At 40.2% G+C, this 20,513-nt stretch overlaps 1 protein-coding gene across 1 annotated transcript in view; it reads left to right on the top strand.

Moving 5' to 3' along the window:
• The window catches only part of PCDH15 (protocadherin related 15), a 1,187,477-nt gene that overhangs the window by 359,735 nt on the left and 807,229 nt on the right, over positions 1-20,513 (top strand). Inside the window, exons 9-10 of the mRNA XM_066601652.1 lie at positions 261-369; positions 5,734-5,846. Of these exons, the coding sequence (XP_066457749.1) occupies positions 261-369; positions 5,734-5,846 (222 nt within the window). The remainder of the gene's footprint in view (positions 1-260; positions 370-5,733; positions 5,847-20,513) is intronic.

Raw genomic sequence — 20,513 nt, 5'->3', positions numbered from 1 at the left:
TTCACAAGTATGGAGGTGAAACTTTAATATTATTTCACCCATAGGACACGGTTTTCTAAACATGGCCTCATAGAACATATGAAAATGTGTTGTCTGAAAATATTGTATACTATATTTTCACATATATATATATATATATATATATATATATATATATATATATACAACTAGACTGACCAAAAATAATCCTTTGTTGCTGTTCCCGCTGCTTGATTCTTTTTGAAATTATGTTTAAGCATTTAAATATTTTTTATTAACAGGAAAGAGTGAATCCAGTTAATGTTACGCCACTTATACGAGCTGAAGATCAAGATATGGACATATTACCGATATCGGACCGGCCTGGAATACTTTTCTCCATCCTTGTTGGTATGTAAAATGTAACCCGTCAAACCATATTGTAACTTTAACATAATATGTTTATTATTATTCATTCACAGAAGTGCTTTTTTTGCCTATATTATTTTACTGTATCTGATGGATATAGATGAGAGAACCAAACCTCTAGAACCTGAATTCAGGTTCAACTTTGCAAAACATTTGGTGCAGCTAGAACCTGAAACTCAGGTGATTTGTTATGATGAACCAGAAATTCATAAAACCCCCTAAAACAAGTACTGAACATTGTTTAAGAGCAAGGTGGTGGTGCCTCTGAAATGAATGTAGCTCCTTGCAGTGCTTTGTCTTAGGTTCAAATATGACCAAGGACAACACATCTGCATGGAATTGAAAAACTCAATGCAGATGTTGTATCTGGTCAGATTTGAATCTAAGACTCCTTCACTACAAGGAAACACTGACATCCACTGAGCCACCGTGCTTCTTTATCCTCTGGAGGAAGAGGAGAAGGAGAACAAGAAACAAAAAGAGAACATACAAGCTCTATGCAAATATTGTCCTTAGTTAGGTTTGACTCTAGGCAACAGTGCTAACCACTGAACCACCATGCTTTCTCTTTTTTCTCTGGATGAAAAGAACAATAAAAAACATAATGAGAACATCCAAATTCCATGCAGATATTGTCCTTGGTCCGATTTAAACAAAGGACACCAACACTTCAAGGCAACAGTGCTAAAGTGCCATCATGATCCTTCTTCTTCTTTCTTCTTACTCTTTCTCCTTCTGATTCCTCCTTCCTTGTACTCCAGAAAAAAGTGAAGGAGAAGAAGTAAGAGAAAGAGAAGACTAACATAAGGTAAAATGAGAAGCTGGAGAAACACAAGAAAATAGAGGAGTAGGAAAAAGAAGAGAATATATTGTGCTTCTTCTATTTCTTCTTTTTCTCCTTCTCTACAAGAGGAAGAAGCAGGAGGAGGAAGTGGGACAAAAAGTTTAGAGACTCAATCATTAGCACTGTTGCTTTGCAGCGCTCTGTCTTAAGTTTAAATCTGAACAAAGACAATATCTGCGTGATGTTTGTATGTTCTTCTCATGTTTCTGTTTCTTGTTGTTGTTGTTGTTCTCCTCCCGAGTGTGAAAGAGGAGGAGGAATAAAGAAGAAGCTTAGTGGTTAGCAATGTTGCCTTACAGCATTGCAGTCCTAGGTTCAAATCTGACCAAGGAAAACATCTGCATGGAATTTGTGTGTTCTATTTATGTTTCTTCTTTTTCTCATCCTCTGGAGAAGGAAGAAGGATCATTGTGGTTTAGTGGTTGGCACTGTTGCCTTGCAATTTTAGAATCCTAGGTTCAGATCTGACCAAGGACTACTTATGCAAGTAGGTTATAGGTTTTCTTTGTGTTTCTTCTTCTCATTCTTATCCTTCTCCAGAAAATGAAGATTCATGATGGCTCTGCAGTTAGCATTGTTGCCTTGCAGTGATGGAATTTTCCCAATTCCATTCAGATCTTGTCCTTGGTCAGATTTTAACTTAGGGCTAGAGATGAGCGAGCATACTCGTCCGAACTTGATGCTCGTTCGAGTATTAGGGTGCTCGAGATGCTCGTTACTCGAGACGAGCACCATGCGGTACTCGTCCCGATTAAACGAGCACTGACCATTGAATTCAATGGAGCCGGCAATACAGCCGGCTCTATTGAAAGCAATGGGTTGCCGGCGTACGCGGGATGAATTGTCGGGAAGGGCTTAAATATATAAGCCCTTCCCTGCAATTCATCTAGAAATGTGTAAAAATAAAAAATATATATATACTCACCTGGTTCCGGCAGAACGATGTTAGCCCATTGAATTCAATGGAGCCGGCAATACAGCCGACTCCATTGAAAGCAATGGGCTGCCGGCGATCGCGGGATGAATTGTCGGGAAGGGGTTAAATATATAAGCCCTTCCCTGCAATTCATCCAGAAATGTGTAAAAATAAAAAATATATATATACTCACCTGGTCCCGGCAGACGGAGTTCAGCGCGGCAGGCTGCAGTTCTCCTGAACTGCTCTGAACAGCTGTGAGTAGTATTCAGCAGCCGGGGATTTAAAATCCCCGCCTGCTGAATGAGATGCCTCTGATTGGTCACAGCCTGACCAATCAGAGGCAGCCCTCACTCACCCATTCATGAACTCCGTCTGCCGGGACCAGGTGAGTATATATATATTTTTTATTTTTACACATTTCTGGATGAATTGCAGGGAAGGGCTTATATATTTAACCCCTTCCCGACAATTCATCCCGCGATCGCTGGCAGCCCATTGCTTTCAATGGAGTCGGCTGTATTGCCGGCTCCATTGAATTCAATGGGCTATCATCGTTCTGCCGGGACCAGGTGAGTACATATATATTTTTTTATTTTTACACATTTCTAGATGAATTGCAGGGAAGGGCTTATATATTTAACCCCTTCCCGACAATTCATCCCGCGATTGCCGGCAGCCCATTGCTTTCAATGGAGTTGGCTGTATTGCCGGCTCCATTGAATTCAATGGGCTAACATCGTTCTTCTCTGCCACAGCTGTTACAGCTGTGGCAGAGGAGAACGATCTTTACGCTGACAGTGGGGGGGGGGGTCTCACTCTTGCCGCTATTGTGGCTTAATAGTGGGACCTGGGAACTTGAGATGCAGCCCAAAATGTAGCTCCTCGCCTGCCCTATTCGTTTCTGTGTCGTTTCCATCACTTTCTTGTGTTTTGCAGATTTTCACAAATGAAAACCTTAGCGAGCATCAGTGATATACAAAAATGCTCGAGTCACCCATTGACTTCAATGGGGTTCGTTACTCGAAACGAACTCTCGAGCAACACTGAAAGTTCGACTCGAGTAACGAGCACCCGAGCATTTTGGTGCTCGCTCATCTCTACTTAGGGCTTTAGCACTGGAAGACGACAGTGTTAATCACTGAGCTACATCCATTGAATAACCTTCTTCACCTCTTCCTCATTTTTGTACATTTGATTTGAACCTAAATTTGGCAAACCAGATGAACCAAACTTTTGAAAAGTTTGCTGATCTCTACAAGTAAATAATCACCCAAAAGTGTCAAAGAGTGTAGCAGCAGAAGTGATTATGGACCTTCGGGGACTCCCTCGCATATGCCTCCGTATATGGTTTTTAATGTGACCCCCTTATTTTTTACCCAATTATGAACTAACTTCCTTTCCAAAAGATTTTCAGTGTAAGAAGAACATTATAACATATGGTGAAAATATTTTAAGATAGGGCACAGTGCACTATATGGGTGGTCTCATGTTTTTCTTTTTTCTTTTTAAAGCCACATTTTTTATTTTATTTTTCTGATGCAATTTTTTAGCCAATGTGGATACAGCAAGAAGAAGTTTAAGTTCTTCCTTTATATTTCACATTTCTTTTTGAATCCACTTCTGGTATTGGCTAGAAAACTGCAGCTTTCTTATCTACAAAAACACTTGTTTGTGAGACCAACTTGACAATTGTTTCACACACAGCTTTTGTGGAGGTTTTTCATGCAGTTTTCTTGAGCCAAAGCCTGAAGTGGATCCAGCAGGAAGGAGAAGTATAAGTACATTCTATATATTCCTATTCCATTTTAATCCGCTTCTTGCTTTGGCTGAAAAAAAAAACTGCATGAAAAACTTTCCTTAAACCCTATGTACGAAAACACCCTTTGGCTGCATTCTATGTAGGTAAAGGTAAAGTCCCCTGATGCAAGCACCGAGTCATGACTGACTCCTAGGGTGATGTCTTCTTGGCAGTCCGTTTTGCGGGTTGGTTTGCCAGTCATCCTTTTACCCCCTCAGCAAGCTGGGTACTCATTTTACCAACATCGGAAGGATGAGTCAATCTTGAACCCGCTACCTGAACCACACAGGGATTGAGCCCACAACCTTCAGATCATGAGTGAGAGCTTAGGACTGCATTTCTGCTGCCCTAGCATTCTGCATATTGAATAGTTAGTGTATTCCTCTTGCTGCCATGTGTTTCTTGTACAACCAATTATAGTTGGTAAAAATGAACTGGAAATTCAACAAAATTTTAATGTCTAAGGGCGGACACCTACTGGCGTTCTTTTCTATCTTGCGCTGCGAGAGCAAGTGAAAAAACTCGCCTCGCAGCACAAGAAAGACGCCGGAATGAGACCGGGATATCGCCAGTCCGTTTAATGGGGCCAGCGGCAGCAGCGCTAGCCCCTTTGAAAAGATATGAAGAATACCGCGGGGTGAATGAATAGCTAAGCACTATCTGTAATTGGCTGAGTGCTCAGCCAATGGTTAAGCACTAGCTGTTATTGGCTGAGCGCTCAACCAATCAGCACAGCCCTTTCAGGAGGCGGGGATTTAAAAATCCCCACCTGCTGAAAGTGCTGGACAGCAGTGTCGGGGAGCCAGACAGAAGATGCGTCTTAGCGGCAGAGAGGTGAGTAATTTTTTTTTAACTTTTTTTTACCACTTATTGATGATTTTCAGGGAAGGGATTATATTTCAAGCCCTTCCCTGAAAATCATACTGCAGGGTTTGCCAAAAACCACTGCTTTCAATGGGACCGGCAGCAGCGCCAATCACATTGAAAGCAATGGGATAACATGCTGCTGCTGCTGAGCCCATTGAAAAGACTGACGATATCCCGGCGTCATTCCATTTTTTTTCTCGCATTGCGAGGCGAGAGTTTTCATTTGCTCTTGCAGCGCAGTGGATAGAAAAACACCAGTGGGTGTCCGCCCTAAAGGATAGAAAATAACTGGTTACCATGGCTGCAGTGAAAATTTGTGCCTTATTACTTTTATTATTTTAAATGAATTAATGTTGTTAATTTAATTCTAGACTAATGTTTGGGTTCTTTATTTGTTTTTGTTGTGTATGGTAGTGTATGAGAATTATGATGTTTGTTTCTCAAACTTAACATGACAGGATACTTAAACTTTGACATGTTTTTGAAACTATTGGCATGTAATGAAAAAAAACACATGGTGTTTTGATGATTCCTTCTTTCTGTATCTTTTGTGGCTCTGCATTTAATATTTAATACATAATCCCAAGGTATCGTCATTGTCATTCACTCTTGCAGTTTATAAATTGCATAAAACTCAATCCATTATACAATAAATTGTTTGATAGGTTATTAAAAGCAGAGACAGTATTGAACTGTCAGAATCACATAAAATAATGTCAGTCCCTGATCATATTAAGTTCTGCTTCTTTTAAGCTATCTTGCATTTTTTATTACCTGTGTGCTAAAATGAATGCATTTATTACCTCTTTGAAATAAAATGAAAGCAGCATACCATATACGTAAGATGCCATGGAAGAAACTATTGTTGTGTTTTGTTTTCTGTCAATTAGATGTTCAAGACATTGTCTTCTCTTGCAGGCACTCCTGAGGATTATGCGGAATATTTTCATATGAATCGTACTACGGCTGTGCTGACACTTCTGAAGCCAGTAAATAGAGATTTGCACCAGAAATTTGATTTGGTGATTAAGGTAATATTTCTAATTTCCACTTGAATAATCATTGCTTCTTAATGCTCCTGAGAGAAAATTAAGTTCTGTTCTATTTATTTATTTAGGCACAGTTATTACTTTACACTTAGCTTCATTATCTATGATGTATGAAGTGCAGCTCTGAGGTTTAAAAACATACCTGAAGGAAACATTTCATCATCTAGAATTAATAAAGTGAATGGCTACGGTACGCCTTCAATGTTTCTTGTATAAAAGAAGCAGGATTATTTATAAAGAAAGGTATAGAGTTTTTTCAGACCTAATTTATTTTGGCATAATAGGTCCTGTTTTTACCCAATCGGTGACTCTTCCATTCTGATCATGTCAAGTTACGCTAGCTGTGGTAATATCCCAGAGTGATGTCCACTACACTGAGGCAAGTCCAGGCTGATGTCATGACATTAGCCCGGCCCATATAACAGGAGTGTTGATGGATGTGCCCTGACATTTAGTGCTGGATGCCGTCCCAGTGACATCTATATGGTAGTATGTAGACTGGTCACGGAAGGGGGTTGTCCCTATCCAGTCAATCAGCCACTGTTATAGTTTGTATATCCTGGCTCCTCCTCTTAGTGGATGCTGATTTTCTTCTTGGTGGAGTTCTGGTGTAGCCCATGTCCTCTGGTCTCATTCTACATTCATATAAGTCCCTGTGTCCATACTTGAATTGTGGCCTTGTATTTTCTTCATATACTGTGGTGACTATTACTATTTTCATCTGTCCATTGGTTTTCATCTTATCCATCCAGGGGCAGTTCAAGAAGCCCTCAGGATTCAGATGTTGGGCTGCTTTCAACAGGGCAATTGCCCAGCTTTATGCAGTTATTTCCTGTATTAATACATTAGGGTGAGATTTCCCTTTTCCCTCTATTACGTCTGCTCCGAACTAGGAGTTTCTAAAACAAAGAGCAGCGTTCTAGAGGTATAAATTAAAATAAAAGAGAAACTCTAAGTTGGAGGTGACTTGGAGAAACACTAAATTGGAGGACTAATGTGACGTACACTACCGTTCAAAAGTTTGGGGTCACATTGAAATGTCCTTATTTTTGAAGGAAAAGCACTGTACTTTTCAATGAAGATAACTTTAAACTAGTCCTAACTTTAAACAAATGCACTCTATACATTGCTAATGTGGTAAATGACTATTCTAGCTGCAAATGCCTGGTTTTTGTGCAATATCTACAAAGGTGAATAGAGGCCCATTTCCAGCAACTATCACTCCAGTGTTCTAATGGTACAATGTGTTTGCTCATTGGCTCAGAAGGCTAATTGATGATTAGAAAACCCTTGTGCAATCATGTTCACACATCTGAAAACAGTCTAGCTCGTTACAGAAGCTACAAAACTGACCTTCCTGTGAGCAGATTGAGTTTCTGGAGCATCACATTTGTGGGGTCAATTAAACGCTCAAAATGGCCATAAAAAGAGAACTTTCATCTGAAACTCGACAGTCTATTCTTGTTCTTAGAAATGAAGGCTATTCCATGCAAGAAATTGCTAAGAAATTGAAGATTTCCTACAACGGTGTGTACTACTCCCTTCAGAGGACAGCACAAACAGGCTCTAACCAGAGTAGAAAAAGAAGTGGGAGGCCGCGTTGCACAACTAAGCAAGAAGATAAGCACATTAGAGTCTCTAGTTTGAGAAACAGACGCCTCACAGGTACCCAACTGGCATCTTCATTAAATAGTACCCGCAAAACACCAGTGTCAACATCTACAGTGAAGAGGCGGCTGTGGGATTTTGGGCTTCAGGGCAGAGTGGCAAAGAAAAAGCCATATCTGAGACTGGCCAATAAAAGAAAAAGATTAAGATGGGCAAAAGAACACAGACATTGGACAGAGGAAGACTGGAAAAAAGTGTTGTGGACGGATGAATCCAAGTTTGAGGTGTTTGGATCACAAAGAAGAACGTTTGTGAGACGCAGAACAAATGAAAAGATGCTGGAAGAATGCCTGACGCCATCTGTTAAGCATGGTGGAGGTAATGTGATGGTCTGGGGTTGCTTTGGTGCTGGTAAGGTGGGAGATTTGTACAGGGTAAAAGGGATTCTGAATAAGGAAGGCTATCACTCCATTTTGCAACGCCATGCCATACCCAGTGGACAGCGCTTGATTGGAACCAATTTCATCCTACAACAGGACAATGACCCTAAACACACCTCCAAATTGTGCAAGAACTATTTACAGCAGAAGCAGGCAGCTGGTATTCTATCGGTAATGGAGTGGCCAGCGCAGTCACCAGATCTGAACCCCATTGAGCTGTTGTGGGAGCAGCTTGACCGTATGGTACGCCAGAAGTGCCCATCCAACCAATCCAACTTGTGGGAGATGCTTCTAGAAGTGTGGGGTGCAATTTCACAAGCTTACCTCAAAAAAATAACAGCTAGAATGTCAAAGGTGTGCAATGCTGTAATTGCTGCAAAAGGAGGATTCTTTGACGAAAGCAAAGTTTGATGTAAAAACAATGTTATTTCAAATACAAATCATTATTTCTAACCTTGTCAATGTCTTGACTCTATTTTCTATTCATTTCACAACGCATGGTGGTGAATAAGTGTGACTTTTCATGGAAAACACAAAATTGTTTGGGTGACCCCAAACTTTTGAACGGTAGTGTATATATCCAGGGTAAGGGCACACCACCACACCTGAAGTCCAGGTTGGCTTATCAGAAGAATAAATTGTGTTAACCAAGAAAATCCTTCATTGCTTAGGAATCCAAAGATGGAGAGTGTCATCGGGACATCTGAAATTATATTTTGGCTCTCTAAGGTTTACAGCCATTAGAAATTCAAATTCATCATACTTACTTTAGAGGAGGTCTCCAAGGAGAATACCCCCTTTATCCAGATCCAGCACTCTGTATATGACGTCACTCAAAAGTGTATGTAGAGAACTAATATATTACAAATCTCATATTAGTACATAACAAGGAATATCAAAATAAAAAGGTTAAGCATTTTGGAGGAACGTAATGCCTCCTTTCACAAGTACATATGGAATACATGGAAAGAGAGTATATTTATATCTAATGAAAATGTTAAGTAATGTGATATGAAATTCTCACGCATTACGTTGTTTTGGCACGCTAACCTTACACCAGACATTTCGGCATGGATAGCTTCCCTGGAATGCATGCTTTTGTGCTACTACAACAGGATATGCATATGTGATTATATCTGTGTGTCAGACTACGAGTATTTTTGCATTCCAGCGACCGGAGGTCAGATCACTTGGATAAAAACTATTGGCGACTCCATAAAAATGCTTACTTAAAAAGAATTTTGTGAAGTGAAATCTGAGGTGGAGAGAATGCCAAATGATAAGCTTAAAAGATACATAGCAAAAAATATTGCATATACTTAGAATGATATCAACATAAAAAGATGTTGAGGCATTTGACTATAGTCCATGGATATTGTAAAGTAGGGAAAACAGTTGCACCTTTTAATAACTGCATAAATTAGTTAGCATTGCAAATTAAAAATGATATTAATTACTTTTACTCTTGCCTGAGTTTTATCCTCTTCCCATATGTTTGGGTAACACACAAATATTCGTACTTTGACACGCTGATATGATCACTTACAGATAGCCAGTTGGAGTGTAAAAGCGTGTGTTCCAGTGATGCTATTCATGCCGAAGTTTCTGGTAACTCCCATCCTAGTGACATTTTAGCATGCCAAAACGAGCATAATGGTGGAATTTCATATCATATCCATTAACATTCTTATTAGCTATAAATGTACCCTCTTTATTTGTATTCCATATATGCTTGAAAAGAGAGAAATTAGGTTCCTCTAAGACACGTTGCACGCCTACAGCTATAACCTTTTTTTTATTTTTATATTCCTTGTCATGTAGTATTATAAGATTTATAATAAATAAGTCCTCTATATACACTCACTGTGGATCTGGACATCATAGACAGAAGGGTAGATCTGGATAAATGGGGTGTTCTCGTCGCCGACCCCTGTAAATTAAGTGCGCTGAATTTTAATTTCTAATGGCTGTAACCCTTGGAGCCCTGGGTCTTATTTCTTTTTTCGTATTCAAATCCAGATGAGGATTTTTGGCATTTGGCTCAGACGTAACAGATCTGATTTGTAGTGCTTCCTAACAGTCTTACAGATCACATTGATTTCTAATGGTTTTGTCATGCTTTGTTACAGGGATGAATAGTGTAGCAGATTGTGGTATTCTGCCAGTCAGGGGTAATTGAGATTAGGTGGAATGGAACTATGACACCTTTACCTTATGGTAATTGGTTCCTCTAGCATCAAACTTGACCTTATCAGCTCAAAATTATTCTTTACTAATTGCTATCAGACTGTCCATTGTAATAATGTCTTATGATCCAGGGTCAAAATTTTACTTTTTTGTGGTATGATTGGAAGGACATAAGATTATTAATCTGATTTTGTTTATACATTAACCTGTTTAGGACCAGGCACTGTAAATTTACGGCACCTGGTCCTGGGCTTAAAGCCCGCCGTATGTAAAATTACGACGGTGCTTTAAGTCTCCTGCTCTGCAATCAATCAGAGGCAGCAAAGGGTTATCAGCTGTAAGCAACAGCTGATAACCTGGAGAAGAAGACAGAAGGGGTTTTAACCCTTCCTGCCTTCTGCTTCCCTGAGTAAACAGTGCTCAATGAACACTGTGTACTGAAAGTGAACATAACATGCAATTTTCACATCGGAAGCCCGGGGGGTCATGTGACCGCCTGGGTTCCCTGCTACAGCAGAGCTGGAGGGTCAGACTAGACTCTGAATAGCTTTGCCAGTGACTAATGTCACTACAGCGGCTGTTTTCCCCTGTAACTGGGGCTCCTATGGATATATACATAACAATATATACATCAGAAAGAAAATAACACAAAGCCGACGCCAACAAAAGACGTCGCCGTATACGCCCTGTAAACCAAAACCATACTTAATATATATCAAATCGTCCAAAACAAATAGAGGAACCCACTCCCATACTTTATTTTAGCATAAATATACTAAATAAAAAAAATAACTATAAATGTTTAAAAAAATCATTTTTTTAGCATTTTACCCCCAATAAAACTAAAAAACAGAAAAAAAATATTTAAAAATAGCCCTATATGTCACGGAGAAAAAAACACAGCAAAAATAATTTTGATAGCTAAAGGAAAAAAATAGGGTAATAAAACCACCACATTGGTAAAATCCCTAAAAAGTGTCAAAACAGCCTGGTCCTTAAGGGGTTAAGGAATAGGTAGGTGGCAATATGTTGGTACTCCGTTGACATTTTGGTTTTCATAGATAAAGGTTGCTTGAAGAATGAGAGGATCTGAAACCTTTGTGGTTTTTAAGGAGCTGGCTGCAGTCCAAAACTATACTTGAGTATTCTATTTTTGGCACAGTCATTTTTTAACTTTTTTTTTACAGTCTACATCTTTTCTATTCTAGACAAAGAGTTTAAATACATTGAAACATTGACCAATATTTTGGGATGTGTTCAGGGAGATAGCTATTGTGAGTCAGAGAAAAGAAAATGGTATTGGATCTAGAAGATGAAGGTAGACACTAGTCAGATATCTCATATTGTATGACTACTTTAAAGGGGTTGAGTAGACTGAGGTCAAGAGGCAATGGCACTGCAACCCTACAATTTCCTGCTGGGTAAAAAAAATGCAAATTAGTCAGAAGAGCATATAGTTACTCATCTTGAATATCAGCACTTCATGTACGAGGTTTAATACAACAGTATTATAAGGTGATACCTTTATTGGCTAGCCAGAAAAATGTTATGCAAGCTTTCGATCCTACTAGATTTGTGTGCAAGATCAACGGAGAAGAGATGATCACTAGATGTTACATAGATGCTTATGGGTGTGAAGTGTCCAGCTAATAGGACATATACCCTGGAGCTAGATCTAGACCATATGTTATTGTCTGGAAAGTCCTTATTAGAGATGAGCGAACGTACTCGGATAGGCACTACTCGTCCGAGTAATGTGCCTTATCCGAGTACCTCCCCGCTCGTGCAGCAAGGTTCGGGAGCTGCCGCTGCTGACAGGTGAGTCGCAGCGGGGAGCGGGGCAGAGCGGGCGGGAGAGAAGGAGAGAAAGATCTCCCCTCCGTTCCTCCCCGCTCTCCCCTGCAGCTCCCCGCTCCGTGCCGGCACCCGAACCTTTCAGCACGAGCGGGGAGGTACTCGGATAAGGCACATTACTCGGACGAGTAGTGCCTATCCGAGTACGTTCGCTCATCTCTAGTCCTTATCCATTTAAATTCCCATCTTTTTCTGCTTCTCTCATTTCTAAAATATTCTATGACTATTAAGACTTTTAGGTCCATTAAACCGAAGTCTAGTAACCAGGAAAGCTTGCATATAAAAGTGTTCTGCTTAGCCAATTCAGGTATTGCCGCTATAATAATTTTGTCTTTTTCATGCAAGAGTATTTAAGATCATAGATTTTTCTGCCTATCATGGTACCGCACTATTTTTGCTCTAGCACTTGGTATAAGATATATACTGTAGAGATAAGGCAGTTCTAGTTTGACACTGTTAAATAGGGCCACATCTAAGTAATTAAAGCCAGCAATATGTTAAAAGGGTATTTCAGCTAGAATCATTTGTCACCTATCCATTGTACAGGTGATGGATGTTGGTTCCGTGCAGATTGTCGCTCAGTTAAGTCACTGAAGCATATGAATGACAGTTCTTTGTTTGCTTTTACACAGAGCACTTATGATTCATTACTTGTTTGCTGACATATCATTCATAGGGGGAATTTCCATGCAAATTTTCAATTACAAATGACTATGACTTTACACTTGATGACTTTTGATCAATCAGGGACTATTATTAGAGGAGCTAAAACAAAATGTCTCGTCACTAGTGAGTGAATGAGCGCTTATCACCCTGTTGGGAGCTATGTTTACATATAATGACTATTGTTTGCATTCGCTCTTTTGAGCGATTAATCGGATGGTAGTCATCCTGTGCAAAGGTACCTTAAAAGGGTTGTCTCAGTGGCGTAGGAAGGTGGGTGCGGCAGGGGCGGCCCGCTCCGGGGGCTACTAGTGAGGGGGGTGACAGCTCAGCTGTGGTACTGCACGTCCCTGTACTCCTCCCCTATTCACCGCAGCATCGGCAGCATTCGGCGACCACCGCAAGGAGCTACGCCAAAGATACCAGAGGAGGAGCAAGGCACAGAGGAGCCTCCCTCGGAGGAGGACCGGGGCCACCCTGCTGCAGACAGAGGAGAGAGAGAAGCGATAAGACTGACAGGAGAGAGACGGCCGAGTGGAGAGATAGGAGAAAAATAGAAATGACAGGATATCAGAGACAGCAGAGGAGAGAAACATGACAGGAAAGAGACTGCAGAAACAAAACACGACTGAAAAGAGACATAACAAGTGAGACAGATTGACAAAAAAGAGGTGACAGGAATGAGAGAGGGAAGAGACATGGTAGAAAGAGACAGCAGAAATGAGAAATATGACTGGAATGAGACAGGGAGGATAAAAAGATTGACATGCCCAGAATGCGAGCAGAGAGACATCAGAGAAGAGACAGAGTTTTTCCTTCTCTTAATAATTTTTAAAATTGGGGGGGGGGGGTGGGGGTGGGAGTGTGACAAAAAAGTTTTCTCCACCGGGGACCACCTGACCTTGCTACACCACTGGGTTGTCCTACTTCTAGCTGTTTTGCAGCAGGAAACAGACAGCTCTGTACATTGTGTAGCAGCCCGGATTGATACTGCAGCTCCATTCACTTCAATAGGACTCAGCCTGCAGTATTAACCCAGGCCACTGCACAATGTACGGAGCTGTCTGCTTCCTGCAGCTAGTGGGACAACCTCTTTAACTCTGGTAGAGATTATATGAAGTACAGCATGGTTAACCACTAGTCTATACAAACTGCTCTCCACAGTCATTCAGTATAGGGAACAATGAACTGAGTTGCCCCTTTTTATCATTCAATGGACCAGTGGTTATATAATGAATATTTCTGGCTGAAATACCACTTTAATTTCATTTGATATAGTAAGAAAGTGCAGCGTTTTACTTCTTAGCACAAAACATGTTCAGTTGTAAATTTACTGTGAAACTGCATTACTAACCAGAACATCATTTCCAATAAATTACACTTTTTAATGGAGGACAAAACTGTTCTATTATCTATATATTGTATAGGACTAGGAGTTCTGCAAGCATTGCTAGATTAAAATGACCATGTTTTGTGCACTACCCAGGCTGTAATAAGGCAACATGTCAATTGAGGAAAATTACAACATGACACCTGCTTGAATAGTGATTTTTTGTAGTATGGTGCTCTTTAGGGATCCTTTCAACCTATTGTTAAAAGTATAACACCTTTTATTATCCTCCTGAAAGGCTTGCCTTTATTTGTTCCATTATCTAAAAATAACTGAAAGCTGATTGATTGCTGCATACTTTTCCTCTACCAGTTTTGTAATAGAAATTTTGATTTGAGGGGACTTTGGATGATATCTAAATCTCATTGCATTTTAAATTGTTACCTTATATATCACAAATAACATTTTTTTAAAAATGTTGTTATTTGTATAGTGCCAACTTATTCTGCAGCGTTTTCAAGTTAATTTATTAATTACCCCCCACCAAGCTGGGTACTCATTTTACTGACCTCGGAAGGATGGAAGGCTGAGTCAGCCTTGATCCGGCTACCTGAACCAAGCGGGGATTGAACTCACAATCTTCAAGTCATGAGCGAAAGCTTAGGACTCCATTTTCATTGCCTTAGCAATCTGCACCACATGAGTGGTTGTACCCCCTTCTCCCTCACAGAAGTGTTTGCAGAAACGCAGCATGTTTCAGCGCTGCGTTTACTGCGGTTTCAGCAGCGCTGGCATGCATTTAGCCAGCATTTTGGCTGCAGTTTTAGTACAGCTGAAAATGCAGCAAAGGAAGTTGGGGAAAAAAAGCAATACTCAACTAGCAGGCGCCGTCCGAGGGTCCCTCCCGCTGCTCTCCAGAGCACCGGGCAACTGTTTGCGCTGACAGAGCATCTTTTGCTGGTGACAGCGTTTGAAGACCCCCCAACTTGCTCTGATTGGCTCCGCTTTCTGTTCCTTTGCTATGGTGAAATCCGCCATAGGTCCGCTTACTCTCCCTGCTCTGAGAAGATCCCCCATAGCTCAGCTAAATCTCTCTGCTATGGGGAAATCCTGAGAGATATCCCCATAAAGGAGAGTGAGTGAGCGGGACTTGAAAGAGAATCCCTAGATCTGACTAGACCCGCCATCTCTCCCCATGCTCTTGGGGAAAACCCTGTAACCCCACCCCCCTCTCTCTACCCCACAATAGGGAAATCAATTGTGGAGATAGGTGGGAGTAGTCCCTTACTTCCCCCTGCTGCTAGGGAATTGCCCAGCAGGGTGGCAGGAGGAATTCCTCGCTGCTTACAGCAGGACATTTAAAAGGTTCTTCTGGCCAGAAGCACCTTTCAAATGTCCTGCTGTAAGCAGCAGGGAGGCTATTCTATGCGCAGGAGTTTCCATTAACTCCTGCTCTTATAGAAGTCAATGGAAACTCCTGCCTGTCGCACACCGAAGTGCATGCTCTATCTTTCTTAGGTGCATGGCGTTTTGCACCCCTAATCCAACATATGAACGCTTCTATAGGAACCCATCGGTTAAGCCCAAAATAGGCCATGTCCTTAAGGGGTTAAAAAAGCAGAATACATGTGTTTTTTTTAACTCTGCCCTCGAAAAAAATTTCTGAAAGTTACATAATACATTATATGTACTGCAAAATGATACCAGTAAATAAACAGCTCCCCATGTAACAAACAAGCCATTATATAGCAATGTTGATGGAAAAAAATGTAATTTATCGCTTTTAAAAAGTTGAGATGAAAACTTCAAGAAATTGTTAGGTCCTTATGTCCAAAAAAGCTATGTCATTAAAGGCTTAAATAAGAATCATTGTCACAAAGTAATCAATGTTATTCATTTAGGCTGGGTTCACACAGGGCAGATTTGCTGCAGAAATTCCATGCAGAATTTCGCTACGGCAAGTCTGCTTGCAGCCGCTAATCCCGGGATTAACCACCCATGTGGACAAGATTTGTCAAAAATCTCGTCCATATGGGATGGCCAATCCATCGCGGCAAAGCTGTCAGAAGCCAGCGCTGCGTCGCAGATTCCCCAGCTGCAGCATGTCTATTTTTTTTCTGTTGCGGCCATGTTCCTCTCTATGGGAGCGCCGGCCGCAACAGAAAAGCATGCAGCCAAGCCGCTCCAAAACCTGCGTCTAAGTGCCGTGGGTTTTCAAGCTGCGCTTTCCCGGGGGGAAATCTTGCGTTATTTTTCTGTGGTAAAACTGCAAGCTTTGCGGCAGGATTCTGCCCTGTGTGAACCCAGCCTTAGGCTTCTTTCCCACGGGTGTATGTCGTCCGTCGTTTTCACAGTCGGATGATATAGGCTACCACTTGTGGCATTAAAGCTCGTTAATGCATATACACTGAGGTCACCATGCAATCACACCTTTCCTCTCCCTCCCCATCACAGGCTCACCTCTGCTCTCCCCTGTCCCACCCCCCACCCCTATTGCAAAGAATGAGCGGGGAAGAAAACAGAGGAAGGGAGTTTAGCAGCCATAGGAGCCCATGCAGTGGCCAACGTATTCGGGCACAAAAGATAGTTCCAGGACTATCTTTTGGGCCCGACGTAAAAACCCCCGGCGCTATATTGGCCGGCTGGACGCTTTTATGTCACGAGAATACAGCCATGTGATCTGATGCATTAGAATCCAATGCTCGTGGGAATGAGCCCTCAAGCAGTTTAAATGTTATGGCTAATCAGTGCATATTATTGAAAGTTGACAATACCTTATTTTCCTAAACCAAACATATCTAGATTTTTTACTTCCTGTATCAAAAAGTTGCTTGTTGGGTCTCCTTTTGCATTCTACTGAATATATTGCATTATTGGAATCCCTGCTAACAAGTGTCTGTTTGATATCTGTACCTCATCATTTGCAGCTAATAACTAATGCATACTCATGATCAAGTTTTTTTAATAAGATTTCCATAATTATGTAATTGCTGGATGGCAGAGCTGAAGTATATAACACTTGACCACGTTCTACAAAATATTTGCTACTACTTCATTTTACAGTAAATTCATTACTTTTTTAATACTGCTTGAGATTCTAGTAAATAAGCTCCTTCCTCAAACATATCAATAGTGGTTTTCACAAGGTAGTAAATGCGAAGGTTAATATGGATAATGAATGCTTCTTGAGGTTTAAGTAGAATTGGAAAGAACCTTTTCAGAATGGAGCATTGTGGTGTCACTATAAATAGCACAATTAGACAAGCTAAAATGAAAAATAGAAACGTGGAGGCCATTTTTCTTTCTAATTTATTTGCGTAGAAAACCACAAAACTGTAAAATATCACTTAATTATCCACAAAAACATTATTTTCTTAGCAATGCAGCTAGCTTCTAATTAGTAGCCATTCGAAATTAACATATTTCTATTAGCTTTTCAGCTATCCATATATTTTTACACTTTGCATGATTTATACATTTCCTAAATTCACTTTAGCATATTACCGCGTTGACGAATCTGTTGTACCGTTCAATACAATCACTGTACCACCCCACCAGCAAAAAAAAACAACACTAAAATATCACAAAAACTTGACCTAAACTTGACCATTCTTAAATGGCCATTGTGCTTTCAACAAACTTTGCCTAAATCAAAAATACAGTATAAGAATTTCTAAAATATATCTGATCAGAAAAAACTGTTTTTTTTTATCCACTTATCAGTTTCCTTTCCTCCTTCCTCTTTAACTTTTCACTCACTCTGAAATACTGGCAAAATCAGTTTTGAGAGATAAGGCAGACTAAAAGCTTGCTGGTAGATCAGATTACATGCTGCCCATAAAACTGAGAGGAGGGAGCAGGAACCAGTAAGTTGTTTACTGTCTCACAGCTAGTAGAATCATATGTACACGATTCAGAGCTTATCTAAAATAACCTTCATGATGCTGCTTCTCTGTGTATGACAGATAGTGATAGGGGAGCAGGATCTTCTCTACTTTCTGTGTGCAGTGTATTGGAGACATCATAGAAGCTAGTCTCCTCCTATCAGCTCAGGGAAAACTAAGAGTTAAGGTCTTACACACACAGAGATGATTGCTCAAAATTCATCAGAAACTGACAGTTTTGAGCGATTATTTTGCATTAGCTACTAATGGGCTAATTAGCCCATTAGTAGCTAACTAGATTCATTTGCATGTATTTAGAGAACAGCGGGTGGTCTGTTCTCTAAATACATCACTATTATTCTCCAGCAAGACAGCTGCTGAAAATGACAAGTACACTTTCACTCACTTTGTACTCCCTTAAACCTCCGCTGATCAGCTTTTATTGTCAGGTAAAGCCACACAACTATATATATATATATATAAATATATATATATATATATATCTGTATTTTGGCTAAAAGGATTGCCTCTGGAGAAATGTAGTACTACATGCACAGCCATTCAACAGAATGCCTAATAACGTAGAGCATGGATTGGCCACATCAGCTAGAACAAGAGCTGCTTTTCACAAACTGCTTTGGGCCAATGACAGCAATCCCAAATGGGAAATTCTTGTGATGGCCTAATATGTCATAGGGGTATGGGTTATTTTCAAGCAACCTCTTAAAATAAATAAGTTAATATGATCATCAGTATAGCATTTCATAGTTTATTCTACCAGTTGTTGAATAGATTTCAAAGACATACATTGACTGACCCCCAAACTGTAAAAAAACATTGACATTTTGACTATTGACACTTGAAATCCATATATTTCAATGGAAAGTGGAAAGAATAATCTCTATGGATAAGGCTTCTTCGATTTGGAGGATAGCTGCTAGAATACAGTACTATGCCATAAAAATATACATTTCTAGCGAAGTGAAAATACGTTTACCTTTCATGGAAATTCCAGCTGGAAGCTAAAGTGTAACGGTAATTCCCACGGTAATCTATATAGATAAAAACGTATTAACATTTTGAAAGCTTCAACATAAGGATCAAATCTTGGACTAATTCAGGCATAACATAAATCATATTTTCTTATATGCTTGCAGGCTTATTCCCAATAACATCAGTGAGAGACACTTAAAGAAAATTAGACATATTGCATTCAAGAGACTTTAAGGCTCCTCCGATCCTCTAGAATGCATACTAGGAAATAGTGATTGAAGAGCTTTAAATAAGGTCTAATGTTGCTGGTAGCCTTGTCTCACTTAAGTACTACCTTCCTCTAACATCGCTAAGCTGAATTATAGAAGGTACAGGTAAGAGAGTGTAGTGTTTGACATACAGTATATATCTACTAGAGTACCTTGCAATAGCATTAGTTTCACCTTTCTAAACAAGTATCATTGTGTTTAATTTGAAAAGGCATTACTTTACAGAACTTACACTGGTCCTGAGTAGAGATGAGCGAGTATACTCGCTAAAGGCAATTGCTCGAGCGAGCATTGCCTTTAGCGAGTACCTGCCCGCTCGAGATGAAAGGTTTGGGTGCTGGCGGCGGGCAGGGAGCTGCGGGGGAGAGTGGGGAGGAATGGAGGGGAGATCTCTCTCCCCCCCCCCCGCTAGTCACCGCCCCCTGCGCCGACACCCAAACCTCCAGGTACTCGCTAAAGACAATGCTCGCTCGAGCAATTGCCTTTAGCGAGTATAGTCGTTCATCTCTAGTCCTGAGCTATAGCCTATATAGTACACATTCTATATAGTACACATTTCTATGGTTTGCTGATGAAAACTTGTTGACAGACATGCCCCAATGGTTGAGATTTTAAAATAGAGTTCAGTGTGGAAGTAAGAATCACTGCATTAAGTTCTCCGCACAAAAATCTTTGCAAACATTAAGTCCAAGCAATGAATAATGGGTTATTTAAGACGTACAGGGCCGAAGAATTATTTATATAGTTTGGGGCTATAATGAAGGCCAAGTCTCAAGAACACTACAAATACGATGTAACATGGTGTTCAAAGGTAAGCATATTCTGAAATAACGGACAGTAATCAATATTATTAATATTTAATACAAATGTCAAAAGTGAAAATCTAAATTACCATAAAGAAATGTTCCAGTTTTATCAAACTAATGATAATAGAATGTAGAGCTTAAAATCAGAAATCCTAACTTATCCAGCTAAGATAGCCCTAAGATTAATTCACAATATAATTAAATCAATATATTTTTACATTTTTTTCCTATTCAAAATTATAACTTTGAATAGTGATTTGGGGAAATTACCCGGTTATTACCTTTTTTCATGATTTTTACCATATGATGTAGGGTATCCCACAATATCCCTATTACGTTATAGGCTTCCTTTTAATTTATTATAAAATCATATATTCTCTCTAAGGGTGGCTTCACACGTGCGTATTTTTGTGTGCACTGCGGTCATCAGAGGCAGCTCATTCAGCAGGAGGGGATTTTAAATAGTACAGAGAAGCAGTTCAGGAGAAGTGCCGGCGGCCGCGGCAGAACTCCGGCTGCAGCGGAAAGGTGAGTATACATTTTTTTTTTATTTTAACACATTTCTGGATGAATTGCAGGGAAGGGCTTATATATTTAAGCCCTTCCCGACAATTC

This window comes from Eleutherodactylus coqui, chromosome 4 (genome assembly GCF_035609145.1).
Source record: "Eleutherodactylus coqui strain aEleCoq1 chromosome 4, aEleCoq1.hap1, whole genome shotgun sequence".
Lineage (NCBI taxonomy): Eukaryota > Metazoa > Chordata > Amphibia > Anura > Eleutherodactylidae > Eleutherodactylus > Eleutherodactylus coqui.
The sequence above is the reverse complement of the archived record's forward strand: the minus strand, read 5'-3'. Positions and strand labels throughout refer to the sequence as shown.